The following is a 25924-nucleotide window of genomic DNA, read 5'->3' on the forward strand; positions in this document are numbered from 1 at the left end:
GCATAATTTTATATTATTGTTAATAATAAATTAATTAAAGCAACAAAACAACCTGAAGAGCCGGTTCGGAGCCGAAAGAGCCGGCTCTTTTTAGTGAGCCGAACCGAAAGAGCCAGATCTCTAAAAAGAGCCGGAAATCCCATCACTAGAAGCATAGCTGAATATGTTTCCAAACCAACTTCATTCTAAGCCAAAGACTAGAAGATATGGTGAAGCATATTTTCCCTTTGGTTTCACCTGCACAAGTGCCAAGGTAGGTCTCTCCTGCATAATTGGTTTTCCCTTAGTCGGGAACATGCACTGGGGGACAAACAGTATCCCACATTCTTGATTTTTAGTTCACAAACACTTGTTGTAATGACTAATTACTCCTGACATTTTGGAGATGTTAGCTCTTTATACAGTAAAGTTACAGTGGGATACAAATAATATTAGGCTGATCCTGCCACAATTTGTTCCCCCTGTCAAAATCACAGACTAACAGTATCCCACAGTTGTTTAAGTTTTTAAACCCCTTTTGCACAGAGAGGCTATTAGATTTGTGTTCTCACGAGTAAATATATTAATTTATCTTATGTTGTAAAAACTGTTTTCTGATTGTCATTTTATTTTGGAAATGATTTTATTTTGGTGATTATAGGTGACTTACTTCCTGTTCCGTATGTTGTGAAGCGCGAACTGCTAAAAATGAATGTATGGTTTTCCCTCCGGTGTTGCTGTCAATAAAAGAACGGGAAAAGTAAACAACAAACAAAGGGTGTGCATTATTGAGAGAACATGGCCGAAGAAGAAGAAGAAAACTCTTCGAGCTCAACAGAGGCATTTTTTGAAAAATGTATTGATAGCAATGTTGAATATTATTACACAGCAAAAAACCAACTACATATATTTACACCATGATGCCTCTGCCTTTCTAAATAGAGGGACAGTAACTGCGTGTGTATAAGTAAGCGTGTATAACCTGAAGATAGAGACAAAATACTGTTAATCTGTCATTCTGCAATTCATCTTATGTAAACAATAACATGGTGCACAGCGTGACGTTGCCTGACCAACTCTGTATTCCTCGTCCACATGTAAACGCAAAAAAGGAGTTTTAAAAAAATCTCCGTTTTCTGTGATTCGAAACGCCGTTTACGTGTGGACGAAACAGCTGCGTTTTAAAAAATACCCGTGTAGGTGTGGACCTAGCGTAAAAGAGTTAGTGGTGTATTTCCTTACTACCTGTAATTTATTGCAGATTACTTGTATTTGCTTAATTGTTTACCAAATGTTTGAGGTGTGAAATAAACCGCAATGGAGCAAAATATGGGTGTGTGTGGTTGGAGGATGTGTTTGTGCTGTGTGTGGGTGGGCAACATTTTTTTTTGTAAAACAAATAGTAATGGGATTTCCGGCTCTTTTTAGAGAACCGGCTCTTGTACGAGTTTTTACATGTTTTGGAGTTTTCATGTGTTTTTACTAGGGGTGCAAAGATATTCGTATCGATATTGAACCGTTCGATACAGTGCTTTCGGTTCGGTACGCATATGTATCGAACAATACAAAATTTGTAATTTATTTTATCAACTTTCCTTCTGACGATGCTGTCTGTGTTGAGCGCTAGTCGAACGCAGATTCACTGAGCGCTCAACACAGACAGCATCGTCAGAAGGAAGAGCGCAGGGCAAGCTAGTGAGACAGAAGTTAAGCTCTCCTTGCAACATGGACCTCCCCCACCCTCATTCAGATCTGGCGTTTGGAACTATTTTGGTTTTCATGTGACGTATGACCCTGAAGGTAAGCGAGTCATGGACTAAAGTAAAACAGTATGTTGGATGTGCCATGCAATGCTCAATTACATGGGTGGGAGCTAGTGTGTTAGCGCAGTTAGCTCGTTAACGTGTTGGCCGTCTAGCCCCATGCACGGGCGATCGGCGGTAGCTCGTTAACGGAGATTTGCCGTGTTGTGACGTTAAGGTCATTTCAACGAGATTAACCTGAAAGCACTAGTGGGAACACAACGAATATGACTGCACATTTACGCAGTCATGCTACTAACTTTAGCCGAGTCATTTAGACAGCTGTTAGCACATGATTCTCCTTATATGTTTAATATGCTGCTGAGAATATAGCCCAGAAGAAGCGGATAGTATAGCTTTTATTTTGGAAAGAGACATTTCTCTGTAATAAACTCTCTTTTCCAAAGATGAGTGATTCCTCAATCAGATACAGGGCTCGCAATATCGCTAGCCCAACGTCCCGGGGCTAGCGATTTTTTTCAGTCCGGCTACCAAAATCTATCTCTGCCCTGCCCGTCGGGCTATTGTAGGAAGGAAAAATATATGTCAATGCTTTTGCATTCTTTCAGAAATGTAGCTGGGTAATTATGTCATTGGCATCGGTGAGCCACTGTCAATATGTGACATATTGCAATCGCGTTTGAATTTGCGCTTGTTTTTTTGCTTTCACTTTGCAATCGCGCAAACTGTGTATAGAGAGCGACAGCACTGATCTGTGAGTGATGATAATTTGTGCACCAATTCCTCTGACATCGTCTTATTAATTGTTAGCTTACTATGCAAACATGACAAGTGAAATCTCACGCAGCAAGCTTAAACATGTGAGAGGTTGATCGCGCAGAGAATCGCTGAGCTTATGTGAGTGTGTGTGTAAAAGCAGCAGGATATATATTTGACTACGATGACCTGGATGACTGAGAACCTTCACAGACAGATATATATTTTAGTTCTGCTGAGCCAAATAAGACAGGTCAGGGTGAAGAAGTGGCAGCCAAAGAAAAGCTTACCACAAAATGGAGAAGTTATGACAAATCAGACTATAAGGCAAAAAGAAAGTGCAGCTTTATGGTTTCATGGACAAAAGAATTTCTGTGGCTGCAATATGACGAGCTAAATAACCAGGGCTGCACATAAGTGGTCCGCAGGTGCGCATTCGCTGTCAAAATAAAAAACACGCACAAGGGTTAGGGTTAAATTTAAAAACTCTACTTTTGAGTTAAAATATATATTTATAATTTTAATAAATGACAAATTAAAAAGGCATGAACATTTTTTTTGTATCGAAAAAATATCAAACCGTGACACCAAAGTATCGAACCGAACCGTGAATTTTGTGTATCGTTGCACCCCTAGTTTTTACGTGTTTTGGAGTTTGTACGTGTTTTGGAGTTTGTACGAGTTTTTACGTGTTTTGGAGTTTTCATGTGTTTTTACGTGTTTTGGAGTTTGTACGTGCTTCAGGGTTTGTACGTGCTTCAGAGTTCGTACGTGATTTGAAGTTTGTATGTGCTTTGTCTGTTGGGGCCACCGTAAATATACTTTTATTTATTCACTCCACATAAAATGTAATAAATAAATCATATAATACAAAAATTAACTATTCACATTTCAACTTTTAACTATTTAAATTTTCAGCTTTTTCCTTTTTGCTCTTTCTCTGTCTCTCCCTCCTGCTCTGTTCCTGTGCTACTGAGTGTAACTACCGCCCCTCCCCCCTCTTCCCAGCGTAAAGCACAAGGCTGCATGCTGAGTGAAGCGGAAAAAAAGTGCGAGAGAGAGAGAGGGTGAGAGAAAAAAAAAAAAACAACCCACGGCTCGCGATAAGGAGCCGGCTCGCGTCGTTCACGTCAAAGATCCGGCTCTAAGAGCCATTTCGTTCGTACGGAGCCCCGCAGGGGACATGGGAGAAAAAAAAATTAAGATGGACTTTTGCGAGATCTCGCAAAAGTTTTAGCCGCATTCTTTGGCCTTCGACCTTCCGTTAGCTCGAAGCTAACGGCAGGTCGAGACCTACTACAGCCGGGAGGAACACCGCTTTCCCGGCACATCGTGCCTCGACCTCCCGGTCGGCTTCGAGCTGGCGTCCGAAGAATGCGGCTAAAACTTTTGCGAGATCTCGAGTTTGTTTTGCGAAGTCTCGCAAAACTTTTCTTTTTACATAAAAAAGAAAAAAAATGTTTGATGATCTGAAATGTTTAAGTGTGACAAACATACAAATAAATAGGAAAACGCTTTTTCACACCATTGTCATATAAAAGACTTCCTTCCTTCATTCTGTTCATTGACCCCATTGTTGACCACTAAAATTTTGTATACTATGTAGTATATACCTTATTTACTTTTTGTTTTGTTTTGTTTTTTTGCACTACATTAAACAACATCAAAATAGCGTTGTCAAAAATGACAATATCGTTGGAATTTTTGTTATTTGTGTTTTGTAATCTTTATAAAAACCTAGAAAAAAAACACCTCTTAATCTTTGGTATATGGCGAGGCGCTGTGGACATCCAAGTTTGTGATTGTGTAGATTTTTCAAATCAATACCATGGTTGCATCTACTGAAAATCTCTGTGAAGCTTAAATCTCAGTGACCTTGACTTCAAGGTCAGAGGTCAACTTTTCTGAAAATCGTAGGAGTTTCACATTTATAACACAGGTATGTCTACTAGGAGACTGAAGGGTAGCACTATATATTTATAAACAATCAAAAACAACAATTTATTTCCAATTTGTATGGAATTTATTTCTGTAAACATGGTGTTTTAGGTCGGATTAAAGGACTGATGTGATGGTAAGGTGTCCGCTGCTCTGCTTTGAATATTGGTAGGCTTTTTTTTTTTTTAATTTTCACAAGAATTGCTACTTCCCCTAGAGTTTTGGCCACCCCAGCAATCAGAAGATTCCCTATGAGCAAGCATTTAGCGACAGTGGGAAGGAAAAACTCCCTTTAAAAAGGAAGAAACCTTCGACAGAACCAGGCTCAGGAAGGGACAGTCATCTGCCGCGACTGGTTGGGGTGGGGGGAGTGAAAATTAAAAAAAAAAAAAAAAGCCAAAGTGATAATTATTGGAGCAGCTTAATTAATATTTCCAGTGTAATTTGCTGTTAATATCCTTTTCCAACCCCAGTTTGTGTTTTTATCACTTTTGTCCAGGGTGGAAGATGCCATGCTGGAGATTGACTCTGTATGGTTTTTCAATGTTGATACTTGGGAACCTGTTGGAGAGGCCAGGGTTGAAAAAGGGATGCCGGAGAACCTGAGAGGGTGTTATCCGCTGGTGTGCATCCAAGGCCAACATCTCTTTAATTAGGCTGACAAATAAGCGTTGGCCATCTTCTGGTCCTCGTCTAAACATCATTATTTGTTCGAGGTCATCCAGACGTGTCAGTTTTATGTATCTTGTCTCCAAAGATTCATATCCTGTCTCGTATTTAAATTGTTGGTCAGTCTTAAATGTCCAGCGTTGTTGGTTGTAGTAGTAGTTGTCTTTTGTGAAATAGTCTTCAGTGTACACGCCAGGATCGAGAACATGATCTGGTGGCAGACCCTGAGTCTCTATGATGAATTTCAAAACATCATAATATTTTTTTCCAGGGTAGAGTGGCACCCCTGTAACAAGCTCCACAGCCACCAGCCCCAGAGACCACATGTCACATGCTTCGTTATAAGGAAGGCCAAGCATAACCTCAGGTGCACTATAACCAACTGTCCCCACACGGTCACCAGGCATCACTGCAGACGCAGGACATGCGAGGCCAAAGTCTATAAGTCTGACTTTGACTGGAGACTCATAGCGATTTACAACCATGATGTTTCCAGGTTTGAGGTTAGCGTGCACTATTCCCAAAGAACCCAGGTGGGACAGAGCATTTGTGAGCTGACCTAAAATTGGCCTGACTTCGCTTATGGGGAGACCCTGGTTTTTCCGGTCCCCTATATAGTCCCACAGGCATTGATCAAGGAGTTCGAACTTTAAGCAAACCCGCTCTCCGTCGTGGAAAAAGCCGTTCCATTTAACAATGTTGGCGGCATCTGGATCCAACCTTCGCAGCTGCTTCAGGATGAAAATTTCCATGTTTTGCCTGTTGCAGAATATCAGTGCGGTTCTTGTTCACCTTAATAGCCACAGCTTGGTTGGTCTTGGTATCATGGCATTTGGCTACAATACCAAAACCCCCTTCTCCGAGGAAAGCCTCTACCTTGTAGTGGTTTCCCAAAATACTCCCTTCAACTATTTCAAGCTCATCTCAGCGGAAGGATGGGCTGGCTGACGTGTGGACAAATACTTGCTGAGAAAATTCAACTGAGTTTTGAAAACTGCAGTTGATTTTCTCTGATCTCTTGCATTTCAAGTTTGAAGGGTGATGAAAGACCACAGGGTTTTGTGGTCTTTCAGCACTCATGTCAATGTAAGGGGAACTCTTAGGGTTGAAAAAGGGATGCCGGAGAACCTCCGACGGTGTAATGCGCTGGTTTGCATCCAAGGCCAACATCTGTTTAATTAAGCTTACAAACAAACGTTGGCCATTTTCAGGTCCTCTTCTAAACATCATTACTTGTTAGAGGTCATCGAGACGCATCGGTTTTATGTATCTTGTCTCCAGGGACTCATATCCTGTCTCGTACTGAAATTGTTGGTCAGTCTTAAATGTCCAGCGCTGTTGGTTGCCGTTGTCTTTAATGAAATAGTCTTCAGTGTACACGCCAGAGTCTAGAACATGATCTGGTGGCTGACCCTGAGTCTCTATGATGAATTTCAAAACATCATAGTCTTCATTTCCAGGGTAGAGTGGCACCCCTGTACCAAGCTCCACAGCTACTAGCCCCAGAGACCACATGTCACTTGCTTCATTGTAAGGAAGGCCAAGCATAACTTCAGGTGCACTATAACCAATTGTCCCCACACGGTCACCAGGCATCACTGCAGACGCCGGACATGCAAGGCCAAAGTCTATAAGTTTGACTTTGATGGGAGACTCATGGCGGTTTACAACCATGATGTTTCCAGGTTTGAGGTCAGCGTGCACTATTCCCAAAGAACCCAGGTGGGACAGAGCATTTGTGAGTTGACCTAAAATTGGCCTGACTTCGCTTATGGGGAGACCCTGGTTTTTCCGGTCCCCTATATAGTCCCACGGGCATTGATCAAGGAGTTCGAACTTTAAGCAAACCCGCTCTCCGTCGTGGAAAAAGCCGTTCCATTTAACAATGTTGGCGGCATCTGGATCCAACCTTCGCAGCTGCTCCAGGATGAAAATTTCCAGTTTTGCCTGTTGCAGAATATCAGGGCGGCTCTTGTTGACTTTAATAGCCACAGCTTGGTTGGTCATGGTATCACGACATTTGGCTACAATACCAAAGCCCCCTTCTCCGAGGAAAGCCTCTACCTTGTAGTGGTTTCCCAAAACGCTCCCTTTAACTATTCCAAGCTCATTTGAGCGGAAGGATGGGTTAGCTGACATGGTGAAATGTGTCGGCTTGGTCAGTGAATTGCTAGGTAACGCGAAATTCTCTCAAAACTCTCCAAAAGGGTTTGCTTACTGTCAGGTCAAGGTCCGTTGAGCAGCAAAGTTTAACAGAGCAAAGCTCCTACTTAAGGGTTTTTTTTTCCTCAGCAAGATGATGACATCACAAAGGATCAAAGGCATTCTACTTTGGATCAAAGGCATTCTAGTTTTGATCAATGGCATTCTATTTTTTCCAGTTGAAACACTCAAAAAAAATAGTGTTTCAACAGTGCAGGCTGGCGCCCTGTGGGAGGCAGAGGTGATAGGGTAAGGATGCAGAGGATAATATCCAAGAAAAGATTTACTTATCTGTCAGCTCATCAGCGAGCAGCTGCAGAATCACAGGTGCAGCTTGGCAGAGGATGGACTCAAGGTGAAGAAACAAAATCAATAATGACTTAAGGCAAAGTTACAGTCTCAATGTTATTCTTTATTTTTTCTCAGTGTCTTCTTGAGGGACATTATGTGTATATGTGTACGTGATATTAAAATGACATTAACGCCATAACGTGGCAAATCTCTGTTAACGAGTTACCGCAGATCGCCCGTGCGTGGGGCTGCACGGCGTCAACACGTTAACAAGCTAACTGCGCTAACGCACTAGTTCCCACCAATTGAGCATTGCGTGGCACATCCGACATACTGTTTTACTTTAGTCCATGACACGCTTACCATCAGGGTCATACTTCACATGAAAACCAAAATAGTTCCAAACACCAGATCTGAATGAGGGTGGGGGAGGTTCATTTTCAGGTAGCGTTGAGGCAGTTGCCATGTTGCAATGAGCTTAGCTTCTGTCTTGCTAGCTTGCACTGCGCTCAGTGGATCTGCACTCGACAGTGCAGCCTAGGTGGAGTAGTCAAATGCAGATCCACTGAGCACTCAACACAGACAGCATCGTCAGAAGAAAAGTTGATAAAATAAATAAAAAAATTTGTATTGTTCGATACATATGTGTACCGAGCCAAAAGCACTGTATCGAACGGTTCAATATCGATACGAGTATTGTTGCACTCCTAATATATATATAACATGACCAGGCCCACGTCATATCAAATTCAGCTCTATGTGGCTCTAAAGAAGTCACAACTTTAACAAAAACACACGTTGTGCGTGTATAGCATCTGTATGTGTGTCAAAGAAGTACCTGTGTTTACACTGTGCCACTAACGTGTGAAATAACTACCACCAAATGGTGTATTACACATGTCTGTCTAGACACATAAATACATAGAGCACATACAGAGTAAACAGGGTTAACATTTGCAACATGGAGGCAAAACAGTGTAGCCGTCAGTTACATTTTTCGTTATTTGTTCCTGTAAACTTCAATGATTGTGCCCATATATATATATATATTTTTTTTTGCCTGTGTTTCCTATTAGGAGAAATGTGTCCTAATATTTATTTATTACTCTTCTCTTGGCACTTGGGTGTCAAACTTTTGTGTCTCCTCACTGCAGGGACAGAATGAGCTGCTGGTCATGATAGCATTAGTGTGTTATGCTTTTTTAGTTTTTTTTTAAACTAGCTTGCTTATATATTTACAAGTAAAAATAAAAGTAAAGCCAGTAAACACTTTTTTACTTTGCCTCAATTCTGTTCTCAGCATTGGATCAGTTTTTTACTGTATCTTTACAGTATGCAACCAACAAAGCTCACACTGAAAAACCCATGACGAAACCCCCAAATCAAACGAGATGACAGCGTATTTTCATTTTTTTTGTTTTAAATGTATATTTGAGTTATGTACCTTTGTTTCTGTTGTTTTAATTGTTTCATTATAACTAACTCAAGGTCATAAGCAGCCTAAGCTGTGCATTGAAACACTGCGTGCACTATGAAACATGGCACGCTCCTTAACCTCACACCCAGGTGTTCCCCCTTTCTGCTCCAGGTCAAACTTGGCACTGGGCGGTCAACACATTTTCTTGTCTTTCCTGAGTCTATCCCGGTACACAGCGATACTCATCATGTTACGCCGCCTCCTTCATACTTCTGTTTATGTCTTCCACCTTCATAACATCGGTGCCCTTCTTGTAAGGACGTTCTCACTCTGTGAGACACATGCAAAGCTGGGACATTTGGATAAAGGCATGTCCAGGTACTGTGCTTCTTTTCTTTACATAGTCTAAGTCAGCCTTGAGCTTGTATTTTGTGATTACTAGTCTATTTATATATGTAACAGAAATCATCATGCATAGAAGTAACATGCTTTGCAGCTTGAGGTTATTTTTTAGCAAAGTAAGGGGATTAAAATCAGGCCAGGTTTGTCAGGTTGGATTAACATTTGGGAGACTTCTATGCTGGAGTTATTAGAGAAAAAAATTGATCCATGCTAGTACTGACACTGATAGATGTGCAGAATTAAAAACAGCCTTGACATATTCATGAATACAGTACAGTAACTAAAGAAAGTGTAGTAGCCACTCAGAAAAAAGTAGACATTATGCACAGAACTGTGCTCTGAGCATCTTAGTGAAATATGCACTATACTGATTATATATTAATATTGTGGGGTATGAGTGTTTCTTTTGTTTATGTTCTGTTTTTAAGGCAGGTTAAAGGATGGTTTCAGTTGCACAAAGCAGCAGAAGATGTGTGCTGTTGCTTCTCTTTCGTACCCGGTCAATCTTTCCCATCTCTTTCTTCACATTAGCGTTAGCAGCCCTGACGGCGCCAAAAACCGTGGCACTTCCTGCTGCTGACATTAACAAATCAATCTTAATCCTGCCTGCTACCATTTCCACTCTTTCAGTGGAAAAATCTTACAGCGTATCACAGTCCTACTCAACCTTCTCTTCTCCTGCACGTACCCCACAAACTTTGTCAAAACTCCCAATCAAGACTGACTCAAATGCCAAGTCCTCTACCTCTGAAACATCAGTTCAACTCATCAACCCAGCACCCCACAGAGATGTTGCAAACTCACCTATAACTTTTAAAAATATCCATCCGTTTGGCAAAGAGGTCTCTCCTAGTCCTTATTCAGGCCATTGTCGCCACACATTTTTCTATCCTGTTCAACCCCTAAAACAAATTTCATGGTTGCCATCTAACCCCTGCAAACATCTGAATTTGTCCCACAAAGCTACAGCACCTTTTTCGCACAAACACTCTCAATCACCTCACACCAAGAGCTGCCTGTATCCTCTTTCTACTGGAAAAGTTCATCTTCAACTTGCGAAAACTTCTAAAACTCAATCTCCTTTGCCACCAGCCTCACTGTCTCCCCTTTCCAACTCAACCTCACCTCAAAGTGCTTTAAAAAAGCGTCTGGCCCCTCTTCCAGTGTCACCCCTTTCCGCAGCTTTAACCTTCAAAACAACACTGCCTGCCCTTTCTAAAACATCACCCCTCCTTCCCTACAACACCACTTCATCTCCTCCGGAAGCAACAACCCCTCGCCTTGCACCTGCCCATCTTCCCCACACCGTAGGCCCGCTGTTTGAACACCAGCCATTCATTGTTACTTGGAATATCCCTGATCTAGTGTGTAAAAGGTATAACATCTCACTGGACACCTCAGCCTTTAAAGGAGTGGCCACACCTGCCAAGGTAAGAGTGAAAAGATGATGGATAATCAGCAGCTGTTGTGTTTTTATACAACCTTTAGGAGGTTATAAAACTGTCTTAAAAGGCAAACTTATTTATGAGTAGTGGAGATAAGTTTATTGGGTCTTGTTCCTGCTGCAGGTTCCAGGGCAGTTTCTGTCTCTGTTCTACACAGATCGACTGGGTCTTTATCCACACATAGACCTCAAAAGTAGGAAAGAATTCTACGGCGGGATCCCTCAGAGAGCTAACCTGAAAGCCAGCTTGGAAAAGGCCAGAGCAGATATTAACTACTACATCCCATCCATGTAAGTAGGCCAGAGTATACTGTCTTTGCCCCTAGTGACACATTAAATGCTGATATTGACCTCCATCACCCTCCTCATTCCTTCCAGGACAAACCGAGGCCTGGCTGTGATAGACTGGGAGGAATGGCGCCCCCTATGGGACAGAAATTGGGGAACCAAAAGAATCTACCAGACTTTGTCAGTGGCCCATGTAATGCAGGCTAATCTCTCCCTCTCAGTACAGCAGGCCACAGTAAAAGCCAAACAGCAGTTTCAGGTCAGAGCGCTTTGCTTGAGGCTTAATGATAAATTATATACAATACAGAGCTCAGAGCACCTATTAATTATTCATGCCATCATTCCTTCACTCCTGGCTTCCTTCCTCTTAGGAGGCAGCAAGGAATCTTATGTCAGGGATGTTGGCCTTGGGCAGAGCTATGAGACCCAACTATCTTTGGGGCTTCTACTTATTCCCCAACTGCTATAATTATGGCTGGAAGGACCAGCACTACACAGGCCAGTGCTCCAAGGAGGTGAGGAGGCAAAATGATGAGCTGCTCTGGCTATGGGAGTCAAGCACAGCCCTTTACCCCTCTGTTTACTTGCAGGTTGGTGATTCTCCTATATGGATGACATACTTCTAATATTATTATTTTAAGTATTTATTTATTTAGTATTTATTTATTTATTGTCATTGTCAAGAACAATGAAATTGCGTTTGGGGCTTCCATACAACCCCCAAAAAAAGAAGAAAATAATAAATACCCCTTAAAACCCAAGTGTACATATTTAACCCAGTGTGACTCCAATGCAATAAGACAATCCTTAGCAATAATGTTTGTAGAAATTCAGACAAAGACCTGAGAAACATGACAAAATACAACAATGCAACCCATTCAATATTATTGTACTGTGAGATATGATATCAGATATGATAGTTATCTATTTAAGAAAGAGGGGGGGGGGGGGCAGGAGGGGGAAGAGAATAAAGATATGATGCACCAATGCAGACCAGTTCATTGCTATTAAGAAGTTGGATATGGTTATTGTCCGTGAGAGGGGGGCAGAGAGTTCAGGAGCCTCACAGCCTGTGGATACAGGCTGTTGGCCAGTCTGGATGTTCTGGCCTGTATAGACCTGTACCTTCTCCCTGAGGGCAGCAGATGGAAAAGGTGGTGCGCAGGGTTAAGCGGTAATTTTCCCTGAATCTGTTTCAGACCTCTCTAGCAGACAATCCAAAAGCCGCTCTGATGGTGAGAAACCGCGTCCAGGAGGCTTTGAGGGTGTCTGCCCTTCCTGGATGGAGTGCTACTGCACCCGTGTTCGTTTACATGCGTCCTGTTTTTGTTGATGACAACAAACGCTTCCTCAGCCAGGTAACAAAGACTATTTAAATGTGGATTTGTTTAACACTTTATTCATAGGCACATTACGTAATAGTCTGCAGCATGACTTTCTGACCTGGTTGGGATGTTCTTGGGAGGCATTTGCAAATGACAAGCACTAAGCATACAAATTAAATGACTTTGCAGCTTAAACAGATTGCATCTTTTCCAGTAACTCATTAGAGAGTAAATGCAAGCACACTTGACTAGATTACATCTTACATCTTAGGTTACTTTATACATCCCTAGAGTGGAGTGTTTCCAGCCAGGAGGTCCAGTTTTAAGGGGAGTTCAGTTTCTTTGGTGTAACAACATCCTTCTCAGGTGGTAACCACCACACGATGTTGTAATCCTTATCTTCTGTTCTCATTTGTGTGAGCATGCTGCAAAAAACCTCAACTCAAAACCATGATGCAATTCTTTGCAAACCTTTTTAGTTTAAAAAGTGCAGAGAAAGCAAAAATTCTCCAGCATTTTTCACCAACACTGGGGCGCTCAACAGTTTGGGCATCATTTGCCATATTTTTAATTTCATAATGTCCGAAATGCTTTCAATGATGGCAGGTATAGGCCAGTTTAGCACCTGGACTGCTTTGCTAACAATCAAGTACTATATAGAACACTAATTTGATAATGGTAATTTTCATACCAGTAAAATCTTTTTTAGGGAGGTTTAAGGACATCTCTGTAAACGGTAAACAGTAAAATTCAATGTGTTTTAAAACCTCTTTAAAAACTGAAAATTGCTTAACTTTGAAACAGCTCAACATTCATCAAATCTAATCTTACATTTTTAAATATTGGCTCAGTCTTTTTACATGTGTAACGAACAATTAGTGAAGATGATTAACTATTTGCGTCCAGGGGGATCTGATCAGCACCGTCGGGGAGAGTGTGGCAGTGGGGGCATCTGGCGCTGTGCTATGGGGAGCCAGCGGTGACTATGATGACCAGGTAACATCACACCACAGGCCTCCATTGGACTGCTGAAAGATATAACAATGTATTGATGTCAGTCAGACGGAACAAGACAAAGACTTTAATTAGACGATACAGGAAGCGGTTTATCTCTTCAGCAACTGACAATATCTGCTGAGTGATTGTGGCGGCTGGTTTAGCAACCACAATAGTTAATCCACAACAGCAAAGCCTAAATTAAGCAATGATGGTACATTTAACTGGATGTTTAAATTGCTCTGACAGAGACCTCAGCATGTAATTAATATTCTTGTAGTTGCATATCTTAATTGCCTTTTATTACATATTACATGCTGTTAAATAACTTTATTACACGTCCTTAGTGTCTGCTATTCAGTGCATTAGGCTTTTTATAGCTGCAAGATATTTTTTGTTAATTCTGCCTGTTCTGCAGTTAATGAACTTCTTACTCCACACATTACAAACCTATCAAAACAATACTCTCAGTCAGGAATAGCTGGTTTTCTAATATGTAAATATGCTAGTTTGTTTTCTGTTGATTATATCAAAAGGTAATACCACTGATACAGTTAGCAGCTGCTTAGCTTATCACAAATATTAGATTTGTAACATTACAGATCTATCAAAATAGTGCTCTCACACAGGAACAACTGTACAGTACATTTTATAATATGTATGCTAGTTCAGCCCGTTCTCACTCCCGAGGCGTAACATGCCGACGTTTTGTCGGCGATTTGAAGAAAAAGAGCGAACATGTGTAGATTGAGTCCATACGGTTGTCATATTTCCTCATTTTTCTGAAGTCGTCATTTAGGAACGTGGTGGGTAGCCGAAAACGTAATATGTTGACGATTTGGCACCTAGCGTAAAATGTTATGCTTTGGGAGTGAGAACGTGTTGGCTAGTTTGCTTGCTCTTGAATGTATAATGAGCCCTTAGTGCGCAGGGTGCCACCAGCCACCCGCACAGTGCAGAGATGGTCAGAGGAGAGCGAGGAGGCTCTTAAGGACTGTTTTGAGTCGACTGTGTGGGAGGTGATCTGTGACGACCATGGAGAGGACATCGACAGCCTTACTACATGCATTACTGACTATATTAATTTCTGTGTGGATAACACCGTACCTACCAGGACTGTACGGTGTTTCTCCAACAACAAACCTTGGATTACCCCAGAAATTAAAGCTGTCCTCAAGCAGAAGAGGAGGGCCTTCAAATCCAAAGACAAAGAGGAGTTGAAAAGGGTGCAGAGAGAGTTGAGGGGACTGATAAGGAATGGGAAGGACAGCTACAGGCAGAAGATGGAGAACCAGCTTCAGCAAAACAACGTTGGTGAAGTCTGGAGAGGCCTCAGAACCATCTCAGGCCACAAACAGCAGAACTCTCTGCCTGGGAGGGATGTGAGGTGGGCAAATGAACTGAATCATTTCTTCAACAGATTTGACTCAGCCATGAGGCAGTCTGCAACATCGGCTGCAGACTCACCCACCCCCACTGCTGCTGTTCCACCTCTGACACTTCACACCTCCTCTATTCACCCTGCTCACTCCTCCCCACCCCCAACAACAGCATCCAATACACACTCAACACAAGGCTCCAGCCTGTCTCTCTCAACCACCCAGGTTAGGAGGGAACTGAGGAGGATTAATGGCAAGAAGGCAGCGGGCCCAGATGGCATCAGCTCGAGGGTCGTCAGGTCCTGCGCGGACCAACTGTGTGGGGTGATGGAGCACCTCTTCAACCTGAGCCTGAGGTTGGGAAGAGTCCCACAGCTCTGGAAAACCTCCTGTGTTGTACCAGTGCCAAAGACTTCACGCCCCAAGGACCTCAACAGCTACAGGCCGGTGGCTCTGACATCCCACCTGATGAAGACCCTGGAGCGGTTGGTCCTGGCTCAGCTTCGGCGCCTAACAAGCTCATCACTGGACCCACTTCAGTTTGCCTACCAGCCTGGCATTGGCGCGGATGATGCCGTCATTCACCTCCTACATCGTTCCCTCGCTCACCTGGAGACCGCTGGAAGCACTGTGAGAATCATGTTCTTTGATTTCTCCAGTGCCTTCAACACTATTCTTCCCTCGGTTCTGAAGGACAAGCTGGAGAACTCTGGAGTGGACCATCACCTCACTACCTGGATTTTGGACTACCTCACCGACCGACCACAGTATGTGAGGACTCAGGGCTGTGTGTCGGACAGGGTCGTCTGCAGTACGGGGGCCCCACAGGGAACGGTTCTGGCTCCGTTCCTCTTCACCATCTACACTGCAGACTTCTCCCACAATTCCACCCAGTGCTTCCTGCAGAAGTTCTCTGATGACTCTGCAATAGTCGGCCTCATCACTGATGGGGACGACAAGGAGTACAGAGGACTGACTCAAGACTTTGTGGACTGGTGCCAGCTGAACTACCTCCAGATCAACGCCAGTAAAACCAAGGAGCTGGTGGTAGACTTCCGCAGGCACAAGCATTCTCCACTGCAACCACTGAACATCCAGGGTATGGACATTGAGGCTGTGGACAGCTACAGGTACCTTGGTGTTCATCTGAACAACAGACTGGACTGGACTCATAACTCAGACGCCCTCTACAGGAAAGGGCAGAGCAGGCTGTACCTGCTGCGGAGACTCAGGTCGTTTGGGGTGGAGGGCCCACTCCTGAAGAAATTCTATGACTCTGTGGTGGCTTCTGCTATCTTTTATGGTGTGGTCTGCTGGGGCGGCAGCATCTCTGCTGGGGACAGGAAGAGACTGAACAGGGTGATCCGAAGGGCCAGCTCTGTTCTAGGATGCCCTCTGGACCCAGTGGAGGTGGTGAGTGACAGGAGAACGGCGGCTAAGCTGTCATCCCTGTTGGACAACGTCTCCCACCCCATGCAGCAGACTGTGACAGCACTGAGCAGCTCCTTCAGTGGGAGACTGCGGCACCCACGGTGTGGGACGGAGAGATTTCGCAGGTCTTTCCTCCCCACTGCTGTCAGACTCCACAACAAAGACTTTAACTGAACAAACACACACATCCACACATGTGCAATAACACTAAGTGCAATAATCTTTTCTGGCATCGTTGTATTTTTACTCAGTTGTATATAGCATTCGTATTCTATTTTTATCTTATTGTATATTTTTATTCTATTTTATTCTACTGTATATAGTATATTATTTTATTCTATTCTGTACAGCTGTGTACTGTATTTATTCTTATTGTATTCTAATTTTTGCGTCATAACTTTTGCACTGTCCACTTCCTGCTGTGACAAAACAAATTTCCCACGTGTGGGACTAATAAAGGTTATCTTATCTTATAAAACAGTGACACTGCTGCTACAGTTAGCAGCTGCTTAGCTTAATTCTCTGCAGAAACAAACTTGCCAGATCTAGCCTTGTGAAATTTTTGCATTAAGTCAACATAAAGTAAGAAAATCAATAACATCCTATGCCTCATTAGAATTAATCTGTCCATGTTATTGAACCACTCCAATAAACGTCAACCGATATAGTGTCTTCAGTCTGGTCTTAACAAAACTGACCTAACACCACCGCCACCGTAGCCCACTAATGTCATTTAGTAATCATTAAGGCTAGCTAAGCAAAGCTAAGCTAGCTTTAGTCTTGTTTTTAAGGAATAGGTATGCAAGTGGTATTGATCAGTTTTTTTTTTCACGTGGACATGTTAATACAATTCACGGTCACTGAATTATTGTGATGCTGTCCTCTGTTTTAGGCGACACAATTGTGGTCAGAAGTTTAAGGTACATGCACACATCACGGGCATGAATATCATTGTAATTTTGAACTTTTAATGGTCTCTCTGAACTGTTCTTTTTCCACGGTGGAAAGGGAGAACAGCATACATGTTCAGTGACTTTAAAAAACAAGAATTTGCGTACACAAGTTTACATTTATTTTGCCTAAAAGCTGGACCAGGAAACCATCTAATTTAAATAAATTCTACCAATAATGCCAAGAAGAGTGGTCAAATAACCAGCAAGAATTATACCAGAAGCTTGTTGATCGCTACTGAAAGGATCTGGTTGAGGTGCAACTTGCTAAGGAATATTTTACCAAATATTACTGGGGATGTATCTATTGTAGTCTGGAAAAAGAACAGTTGAAAGAAGTCATAAAAAGCCTGAACTTACCGTGACATTCATGCCCACGATGAGTGCATGTAAATTTGTGTCCACAACTATAGTGATCTTATTTATTCCTCTCTCTATTTCTCCTCTCCAGCTTTCTTGTGAAGCCCTCTCCTTCTACCTCACCTCCACCCTGAATCCTTACATCACCAATGTCACGACAGCTGCCCAGCTGTGCAGCGACTTCCTGTGCCGAGGAAATGGCCGCTGTGTCAGAAAAAACTACAAGTCCAGCCATTACCTCCACCTAAACCCTGAAAGTTTCAGGGTTGTGAATACTCAGAAACGCTACTTTGTTCTAGGAAGTCCAAGCTTGGCAGACCTGAAGTCTTTAAGCAGGAGATTTAACTGTCAGTGCTACAAAGGACTGAAATGCACTCCTAGGACATACAAAGAGCTTGCCAAGGCCCTGATGTTCAGTGTTAAGCGAGGGCAGTACCAGAACTCCCCCACTCTGAGAAAAGTTGGATTAGATGACACCGAGAAGGCCAGCACCGCTAAAGATAAAGTTAATAAGAACTTTAATGTCGCTGACAATTAAATTTGGTGGTTACAAACTAAATTGTTAGTCTGGTCTAGAACCCAGAATCAAACTTCTACTCACATAGAAGATGAGCTTATAGTCAACGATTAACTCAATATACATATATATATATATATATATATATATATATATATATATATATATATATATATATATATATATATATATACTGCTACCTTTTGCTGTGTCAGTAAAAAACGACTCAGTAAGCATAGGGCTACTTCATGTACTATGAATAAAACCACTGACAGAATCTATAAACTACAAGCACAATACCAAATCACAGATGTGTCACCTGTGCCTGACAATATTACAGCCAGTTGGTATTTGAATATGATTTGACTGCATATGCAAATGGAAAAAAAAGAAAAACTGCAGCAGTTTTTTATTTCTTTCTCTGCAATGACAAAGTACTGAATGAATGAAAACATTTTTCATTTTAAATTCTCAGTAATTTATTTAATTTATCTCGGCTCTTTTAAAAATATGTCTGTGTATGCAAATGTATAGCGAATATAATTTGTGTGAGAAAAATAAACATCACCAGACGCACTAACCTTTATTCCAGTTTAGATCGTTGTCAGTGGCTTTTGATTGCTTGAGAGAAAAGGTCTGACAAGCAGTGGATTATTTAAGTCTATAAATGACAAATGAGGAAAGTGCTGGAAACATTCCTCAGAGAAAGTTGCCTGTACTTCTATGACAGCATTACACATAGCACCACAGAGTTGCTGTAGATTTATCATTCGATCGCATTCCAGAGGTGCTGTTGGATTGAAATACGGTGGCTGTGAAAGCCATTTCAGTTCAACAGAGCACCTGTCATGTTCAAGAAAACATTTTGAGATGATTTGAGCTTTGCGAAATAGCATGTTGTCCGGCTGGAAGAAGCCATCAAAAGATTGGTGGTCATAAAGGGTCTTTCTCGGATCAAAAAAGCAGCAAGTACTTGGATCAGGATGCTTTTATATTGATTATGCCAGATTCTGAACTTACAATCAAATGTTGAAGCAGAATTCGAAGCTCATCAGAACAAGTAATGTTTTTCCAACCTTCTACTGTCTAATTTTGGCGAGTCCATGCAAAATGTAGCCTCAATTTCCTGTTCTTAGCTGAGGAGCGGTACAAAATGTGGTCAATCAAGTGGTTATTTGAATTATTGTTGCCTTCCTATGAGCTCAAACCAGCCTTGCCATTTCCTCTGACCTCTGACATCAACAAGTCATTTTCACCCAGAGAATTGCCGCTAACGGGTACCAACAAACAACTTACATTCAAAGAGTCACTTAAATCATCTTTCTTCCCCATTCTAACGGTCAGTTTAAACTCTCTGTCACCATGTCTACTTGTCTGAATGTACTGAGCTGCTGCCATGTGATTGTCGGATTAGACATTTGGATTAATGAGGACATAAACAGATATGTAATGTGGCGACTATTAGAGAAATATCAATTAATGGAATTTCCCGCTGGTCTAGTAAAGTTTTAAGGACCATATTATAATGTTTTATTATTCAGGTGTTGGAAAGGAAGTTGCCATAATAATCAAGCCAACTGTTCAGTTTCACTTCCTAGTATTAGATACCAAAAGATATGTTGAAAATGCATGTTCATTTTTATAAACAGCAGTCACAGATTACTTCTGATTGAACGTGTTAATGAGGCTTGGTGTATGTTGCTCCCATTGTGATTTACAGTAAATATTGTAGGTCACTGGTGTATTCACTCAGAGTCCTCTGGGTGGTGTGTGTGATGTCTAAATGTTCGTATTTGCTTATGTCACAATGATCTCCATGGTGTCGCGGGGAGAAAGAGAGGGAGTGAGAAAGTGAACACAACTATACAAAAAACCCCAGCATCACATAACTAAAAATTTAAATGAATTACATTGCTTTTTTGCAATTTTCTCTGTCTTATTTGATTTATATCAGTGCTAACTCAACCAGAAAGCAGTAATTACAGATAACACACATATTATCAGGTTGTGCCAGGAACTATTATCTTATGCACTAAAGAAAATGATTGTCTTGATTCTGTTGCTTGTGTGCCTGGATCTGCTGAGATTTGTTCAAGCTTGTGGTATGGAAAACTACAAGTATTTCCTATAGTTACCAGTGTCTGGCAGACCTTTTTTGTTCCTAGCCTTTTAGCAGAATGCAAACACCAAGTCAGTAAATAAAAAGAAACCGCACCCTCCACAGGGCAAAACCTCTGTATAAGGGTTTGATTTACCCTTTCACTTTACGCCTGGACTGCTTTTAACTTTTAACCTTGACTCTTCAACAGGAAGTAAATATTTCCATAGATATGGTGTAATTGTGCCTCTGCTGAATAATGCAAATGTTAAAGAAATGAAGGAATACCAGCTGCGTCACAGGAAAATTGTATTTTTATTTAAAATTCTAAGTCATACAGTACATGCCATTGCAAGTTAGAGATATTTTTTTTTAGTTATTGTGCAATTTCTTTCAAACGTTCTTTTTTTTTTATAGCTTTTTAAAAGTAGTTTGGTCATTTTTTTTAAAATCTTCAAAAAGTGCACAGCCAAACACGAAAGTTAAGTATGATTAAAATACAGTTATTCTGTCATGGAAAAAAACTGTAAGTTGTACAAAGTTATTCATGTGGGACAGAGTGTAAATGTTTAAGAACACCAGTGTAGCTGCCAGGTTAAACAAGGAAAAAAAATCAGTAGCCAAAGTATTAGGCTGAGTAGGGTTCAGTTCAGCTCTCAGTGCTAATCATATCAGTAGAATTTCAAAGGGCTTTAAAACTAAAAAAACAATTAATATGAATATTTGTTAATAAACAAAATAATAAAATAAAGCACCTGTGCAAAGTATGCTTCTAAATTTGTATAGACAAAAAATAATTTGTCACCTAAATAATCAATCAATCCCAGAGAAGATCATCGTGTTTCTAATTCTAAGTGCAAAGTGACTGATTCTAATATTTTAATGGTGTTCAAAAAGGTCACAGAGCAGAATCATTTCTTTGCAGTTCATTGAAGCATATTACTTCTAATGAGGCAGCATAGGAGGTTAATATCTAGAGAATATAGATGATACAGGTGATACATATAGGTGACTGGCTGCTACAGTATGTTGGTGAACCGGTATGGCCTATATTATATCAATATTATATTAACCCATATATCACTAAGTCACATATTTTGTATATCAATAAAAAAATCAATATTGACATTGGCCCCCAAAATCCATTTTCAGTCAGGCACTTCCTTTCGACCCACAATTGTAGCACTTGCAGATAAAAAGCTGAGTTTTTTTTGTGTCGCTTGGACTCAGTTTGCGCAGGAAGGCACTCGAGCAAATCAGTGTTTGGGTCATGAAAAAGAAACTGCAACATCATGTCTCCTCATAATCATTTAGCTACGGATTCCTTTGCTACATATACCACTGGGTTTATATCAACTCTAAGAATTGCCATGCATTGCTCTGTGATCATGTTAACAAGCTGAGTGGATGCAGTTTGTTTTGAAATGTTAAGGAGTCGAATAAAAAGGTGAAAAATTAACAGATGACTCTGTCTTAAAAATACTGACTTTGGAATATTAGTTGATACATGTGAGTTAATGAATAAAAGAAAGCTTTACTGGTATTTTAGCATGCAGATAGGACACTTAAAGCATGCTGATGTATAGGTGAATAACGTAAGCGATCAAATCCAAAACACATCTGCCATATGTGAAGAACGGGAAATCAGTCACTGCAATCCATACAAAACGGAATCTTCACACTTTCAAAGTCATGAGGACATGTAAAAGTTGTTCATGTTACAACTGTATTTTCCACTAAATGGGTAAAAACGGCAGTAATTGAATTTAAACAGTTAGGGTCCAAAGTTTTGAATTCCTTGCTATACCCTAAAATATCAGGCAGAGCAGAATAAAAGCACAGGTAACGAGGGTTAGGGTCGACTCGTAACTTCCAGAAGTTATTACCTCCACAGAAAATCTTGCTGAACACACCAATCTTCACCAGCCTGAAGAAAATGAAACGTATTAAAAAATCTGATAGTATTTTATAATACAGAGCGCAGCTAAGAGAGCAATAACTCTAGAATTAGAATTGGTATGCCAATGTATTTTATCTGAAATGACAATGTTATTATATTAATCTAGATATAATTAGTAGTAGACTCATTAGAATTAGGGGTAATAATTCAAGCTTTTACAGGGAAGAAGAAATAATTATACTGTATATAATTTTAGGTACTGCATGAATGATAGTGGTAAACCCACAAATGATAATTATTTACCTATAAGTACTTAGCAGTAGATAAACTAGAATTAGAGCTAAAAAGTCAAGTTTTTACAGGAAAGAAGAAATAATTATAATTTTAAGTAGTCTATTATGTCCAGGTATTTTCTTTTTCTCTGAGTTTAACCATCCTATACTGTAAATATGCTGTACTTTTTGCATTTTTTTCTGGATTATATTCAATTTTCCATTTATATTACCTATAAAAGTACCTTTCCCACTTAGAAGAAAAAACTAAAAGTTGCAAATACTGCAGGCCACACAGGTGGCCCATGTGATCTTTTAACAATAGAGTAATCGGGCTGGTGTTTACTTTTCCTTGGAGTCCAACCTAGAAACAAAATTTCAATCCTATCACACTAGTATCAATCCAACACCAATACTAGCTTCGGTATTATATCTAACAGTATTTGGATTGATCCGCCCACTTATACTCTGAGGCACACCAATGCAATTCACAATGTCAATATAAAAAGTAGAGCATAAATATAGAATAAAATTTGGATCTTTTTTTGTTCACTAAAATAGATGGAAATAATACACTACTTAAAATGATTGATTTCTATCTCATTTCCTGTAAAATACCCAGATGTTGTGCACTACTTAAATTACAAATGCAGTACTTAAGAACATTTTTCTGCTTTCCTGTAAAAAAAAAAAGAGTTGAATTATTACCCTCTTATTCAAGTTTGTCTACATGTAAATTCCATTTAAGTCTATTACACCCTTGATCGTGGACTGTATTATAAAGTGCTACCAATATTTTGATATATGGACAAATGTTCATTTTTAGAAGGTGTAACGTAGACTCTGATTTTTGTTGTTTACTGCCTGATAATAAATAGATGTCCCTTATTAAATTAGTTGTATTTCTTCCTCACTTATATATTAGTTTACAACCATCAAACTTAGAATTAAAGTTGCTTTTTGTTTGGCTCCAGTTGTCCATTGACGTCTCCATTCTCTTCACTTAAATCATGCACATCTTTGGTGCACTTGATTCTCAGCAGGACATTGGACAGCACGTCCTGATAGAGACTCAAGCAGATCCACCCGGGCAGGTAGAGCAGGGTGATAAGTCCCATGAAGTTGTGAGGATAGTGGGAGTAATCCCACGAGCAAGCGTTAAACTGCCTCAGGACCAGACCCCACGAGAATTCCCACGTGTAGATGAAGCAGATGTAGATGGGGAGTCGTCGCCAGGACCCCCAGCCCAGGCTGAAGTGCAGGTAAAGGTAGAGCTTCTCCACCACGAAGCTGCAGCTTCCGTACATCAGGAAAGACCACAGGGACGTGTGACCGCTGAGGGTCCTGTCAGACTTCTCCACCAGGTTGAACAGAGAGGTGAAAAGGACCTCGTCCAGAAAGCCGTGCATCCCGAAGAATAAGAAGCGCGCAAAGCCGGGAAGACCGTGCGGGGGTCTGCCTTCCAGCTGGAGGTCAGCGGAGAATGATGGGCGATACTGTAGATGTGACAGCTCTCTGTGAAACACCTGAGAGAAGTAGAGAGCCAGGATGTAATGCACTACCAGCTGAGTCCCAGAAACCACCCTCACTTGCTCGGCCAAAGTGTTAATGTTCCCGATCAGAATCTGCAGCCCGATGTAGATGGACGGGTAGAAAACAAGATGAAACACCACAGGCCGACCTAGGAAGCACCTCTTCTGTGAGTAGATCTTTTCCAGCGCAAAATGGGTCAGCGAATGCATGATGCAAAGATACGGAGAGGAAAAGCCCATCAGCTTAGGGTCCCGTGAGTGCAAAAGCCCCTGTAAGGATGACAGCAGGACATCCAGAGTCACGCCGTGCATCCCGTAGAAGTAAAGCCGCATCCATCGCGGCAGTCCTCGCGGCGGCTCCGTCGCGTCCCCGGTGTCTGAGCCCGGTTCTTGCTGCTGGCGGAGCTTTCGTGCCGGTTTGAGGCCACCGTCCTGCTCTCCCGAACACACGCGAGCACCGTCGCGCCACCGACCGGCCATGATCACTCTGTGCGGAGAGCTCCAGCTGTCCCCTTCCTGTGCATTGTTTTCTTTTATGTTGTGCTGCAGACGCGCAGTGAGCGAGCTGCGACTAAAAGCATCTCCTGCAAGAGTACGGGATGCTGCGTTCACGTGCTCCCCAGAAGAAACAGTTTTCTGAGTACACTTTGACAGGGTTTTAGTTTTCCTACGTACCATAAATGTGCTGTTTACGCTTACTTTTTCTCATCAAGACGCCCTTTCCGCGGGCTGTACTTGAGGTTTAACTAATTTGTTTAGCGGATTTCCTTCCCGATAAGGCATTTGCAAATTCAACTTTGAAACTGAATTGTTTATACATGTTAATTACCCGCCAGTCTTCTCCTTTCCTTTGTGGGCACAGTGATATTTTTCAGCATAGTACATAAACGACAGCTGAATTACAGACCAGAATGAAGCCAGTGGTGGGATGTATGTCCTCGATGTGTGTTCTTTCTGTTGTTACAGCACGAATAAAACATGTACCCACTTATGAAAATATGTCACAGTAGGCCTACATTTTAAAAGGAATGCATTGGTTGCTTTAATTTACAAACTGTTTAAAAGAGATGTGAAAAAATGTACAGGTGTACATTCACATTCACTACAATGCAACACTGAAAATGTCATGAAGAACCCACATTTTCCAATATTTTGCAAGGAAAATAGGAAACGATTCCAGACATTTATTAAAACAGGTACAAACATACATAGAAATACAGTCTATAAGGCAAAAAACAAATAAATTAAAAAAACCCGAACAAAACAAAAGCGGATTTTGTACAATTCTAATGAGCTTTAAAGTCACCATGACCACGTTTATTCTTCAACATACCCTGAACTCTCATAGGCAAGGTTCCTTGTAATTTAAGATGCCCCCATTTGTTATGTTTAGGCCTCCCACTTCTTATTTTTGTTTTCCACTTGTTTCAGTTTCCTCATTTTTTTAAAGGCCAAAATACAAACAATGCCAAGAAATCAGAATCAGAATACTTTATTGATCCCTAGGGGAAATTATTTTTTGTTACAGTGCTCCATTATAAACAAACATTAACAAAGACAGACAATACCCTAACTAAGAATAACACAATATATACAGGCATATATATACATAAAAGTCACTTATTAATAAATAGCTGAAAAAGAACATGTGCAAGAAAAAGAACATGTGCAAGAAATGGCAGATTTGCAGCTTCTTGTTGGTTCAAAAATACTAATTTACGTCTGTAAAATGTGTCACTTTTCAAGGTTTATCTAAAAAAAATGTAATAAATTACATGTTTCTGTGACAGACAGCTAAGTCCTTTATGTCTAGATAAAACACTGTCTCATCGCTTGACTTTGTTGCTTAATAGCTGATCAATTCACACATCAGTGTTTAGAGCCTTATAAAAGAAGTGTCCAGACACAAACTTTGAAAGACCATTAGGCCAGGGGTAGGAAACGTTAGTCCTCGAGAGCTGGTGTCCTGCAGGTTTTAGATCTCACCCTGGGTCACCACACCTGAATCAAATGAT

The 25924-nt window shown here is 41.1% G+C and overlaps 2 protein-coding genes and 1 pseudogene across 2 annotated transcripts; 1 reads left to right on the forward strand and 2 right to left on the reverse strand.

Annotated features, from left to right (window-relative positions):
* Positions 1-178: 178 nt before the first annotated feature.
* Positions 179-18129, forward strand: LOC146555743 (hyaluronidase PH-20-like). The gene is made up of 8 exons (XM_085252240.1): positions 179-253; positions 9187-10847; positions 10986-11152; positions 11240-11408; positions 11521-11739; positions 12349-12507; positions 13381-13470; positions 17682-18129. The coding sequence occupies exons 2-8, from the start codon at positions 9858-9860 to the stop codon at positions 18126-18128; spliced, it is 2241 nt and encodes a 746-aa protein (XP_085108366.1). The 5' UTR covers positions 179-253; positions 9187-9857; the 3' UTR covers position 18129.
* Positions 4922-7244, reverse strand: LOC146555744 (uncharacterized; annotated as a pseudogene).
* Positions 18130-20501: 2372 nt separating the features above from the next.
* On the reverse strand, positions 20502-24485 carry tmem229a (transmembrane protein 229A). The gene has a single exon (XM_085252241.1). It carries the CDS (start codon positions 24387-24389, stop codon positions 23325-23327), a length of 1065 nt encoding a protein of 354 aa, XP_085108367.1. The 5' UTR covers positions 24390-24485; the 3' UTR covers positions 20502-23324.
* Between the last annotated feature and the right edge of the window lie 1439 nt (positions 24486-25924).

The sequence above is a fragment of the Mchenga conophoros genome, linkage group LG17 (assembly GCF_057382185.1).
Source record: "Mchenga conophoros isolate Kocher_MC1m ecotype Shallow Benthic linkage group LG17, M_conophoros_male_GT1.1, whole genome shotgun sequence".
In the NCBI taxonomy this organism is placed as follows: Eukaryota; Metazoa; Chordata; class Actinopteri; order Cichliformes; family Cichlidae; genus Mchenga; species Mchenga conophoros.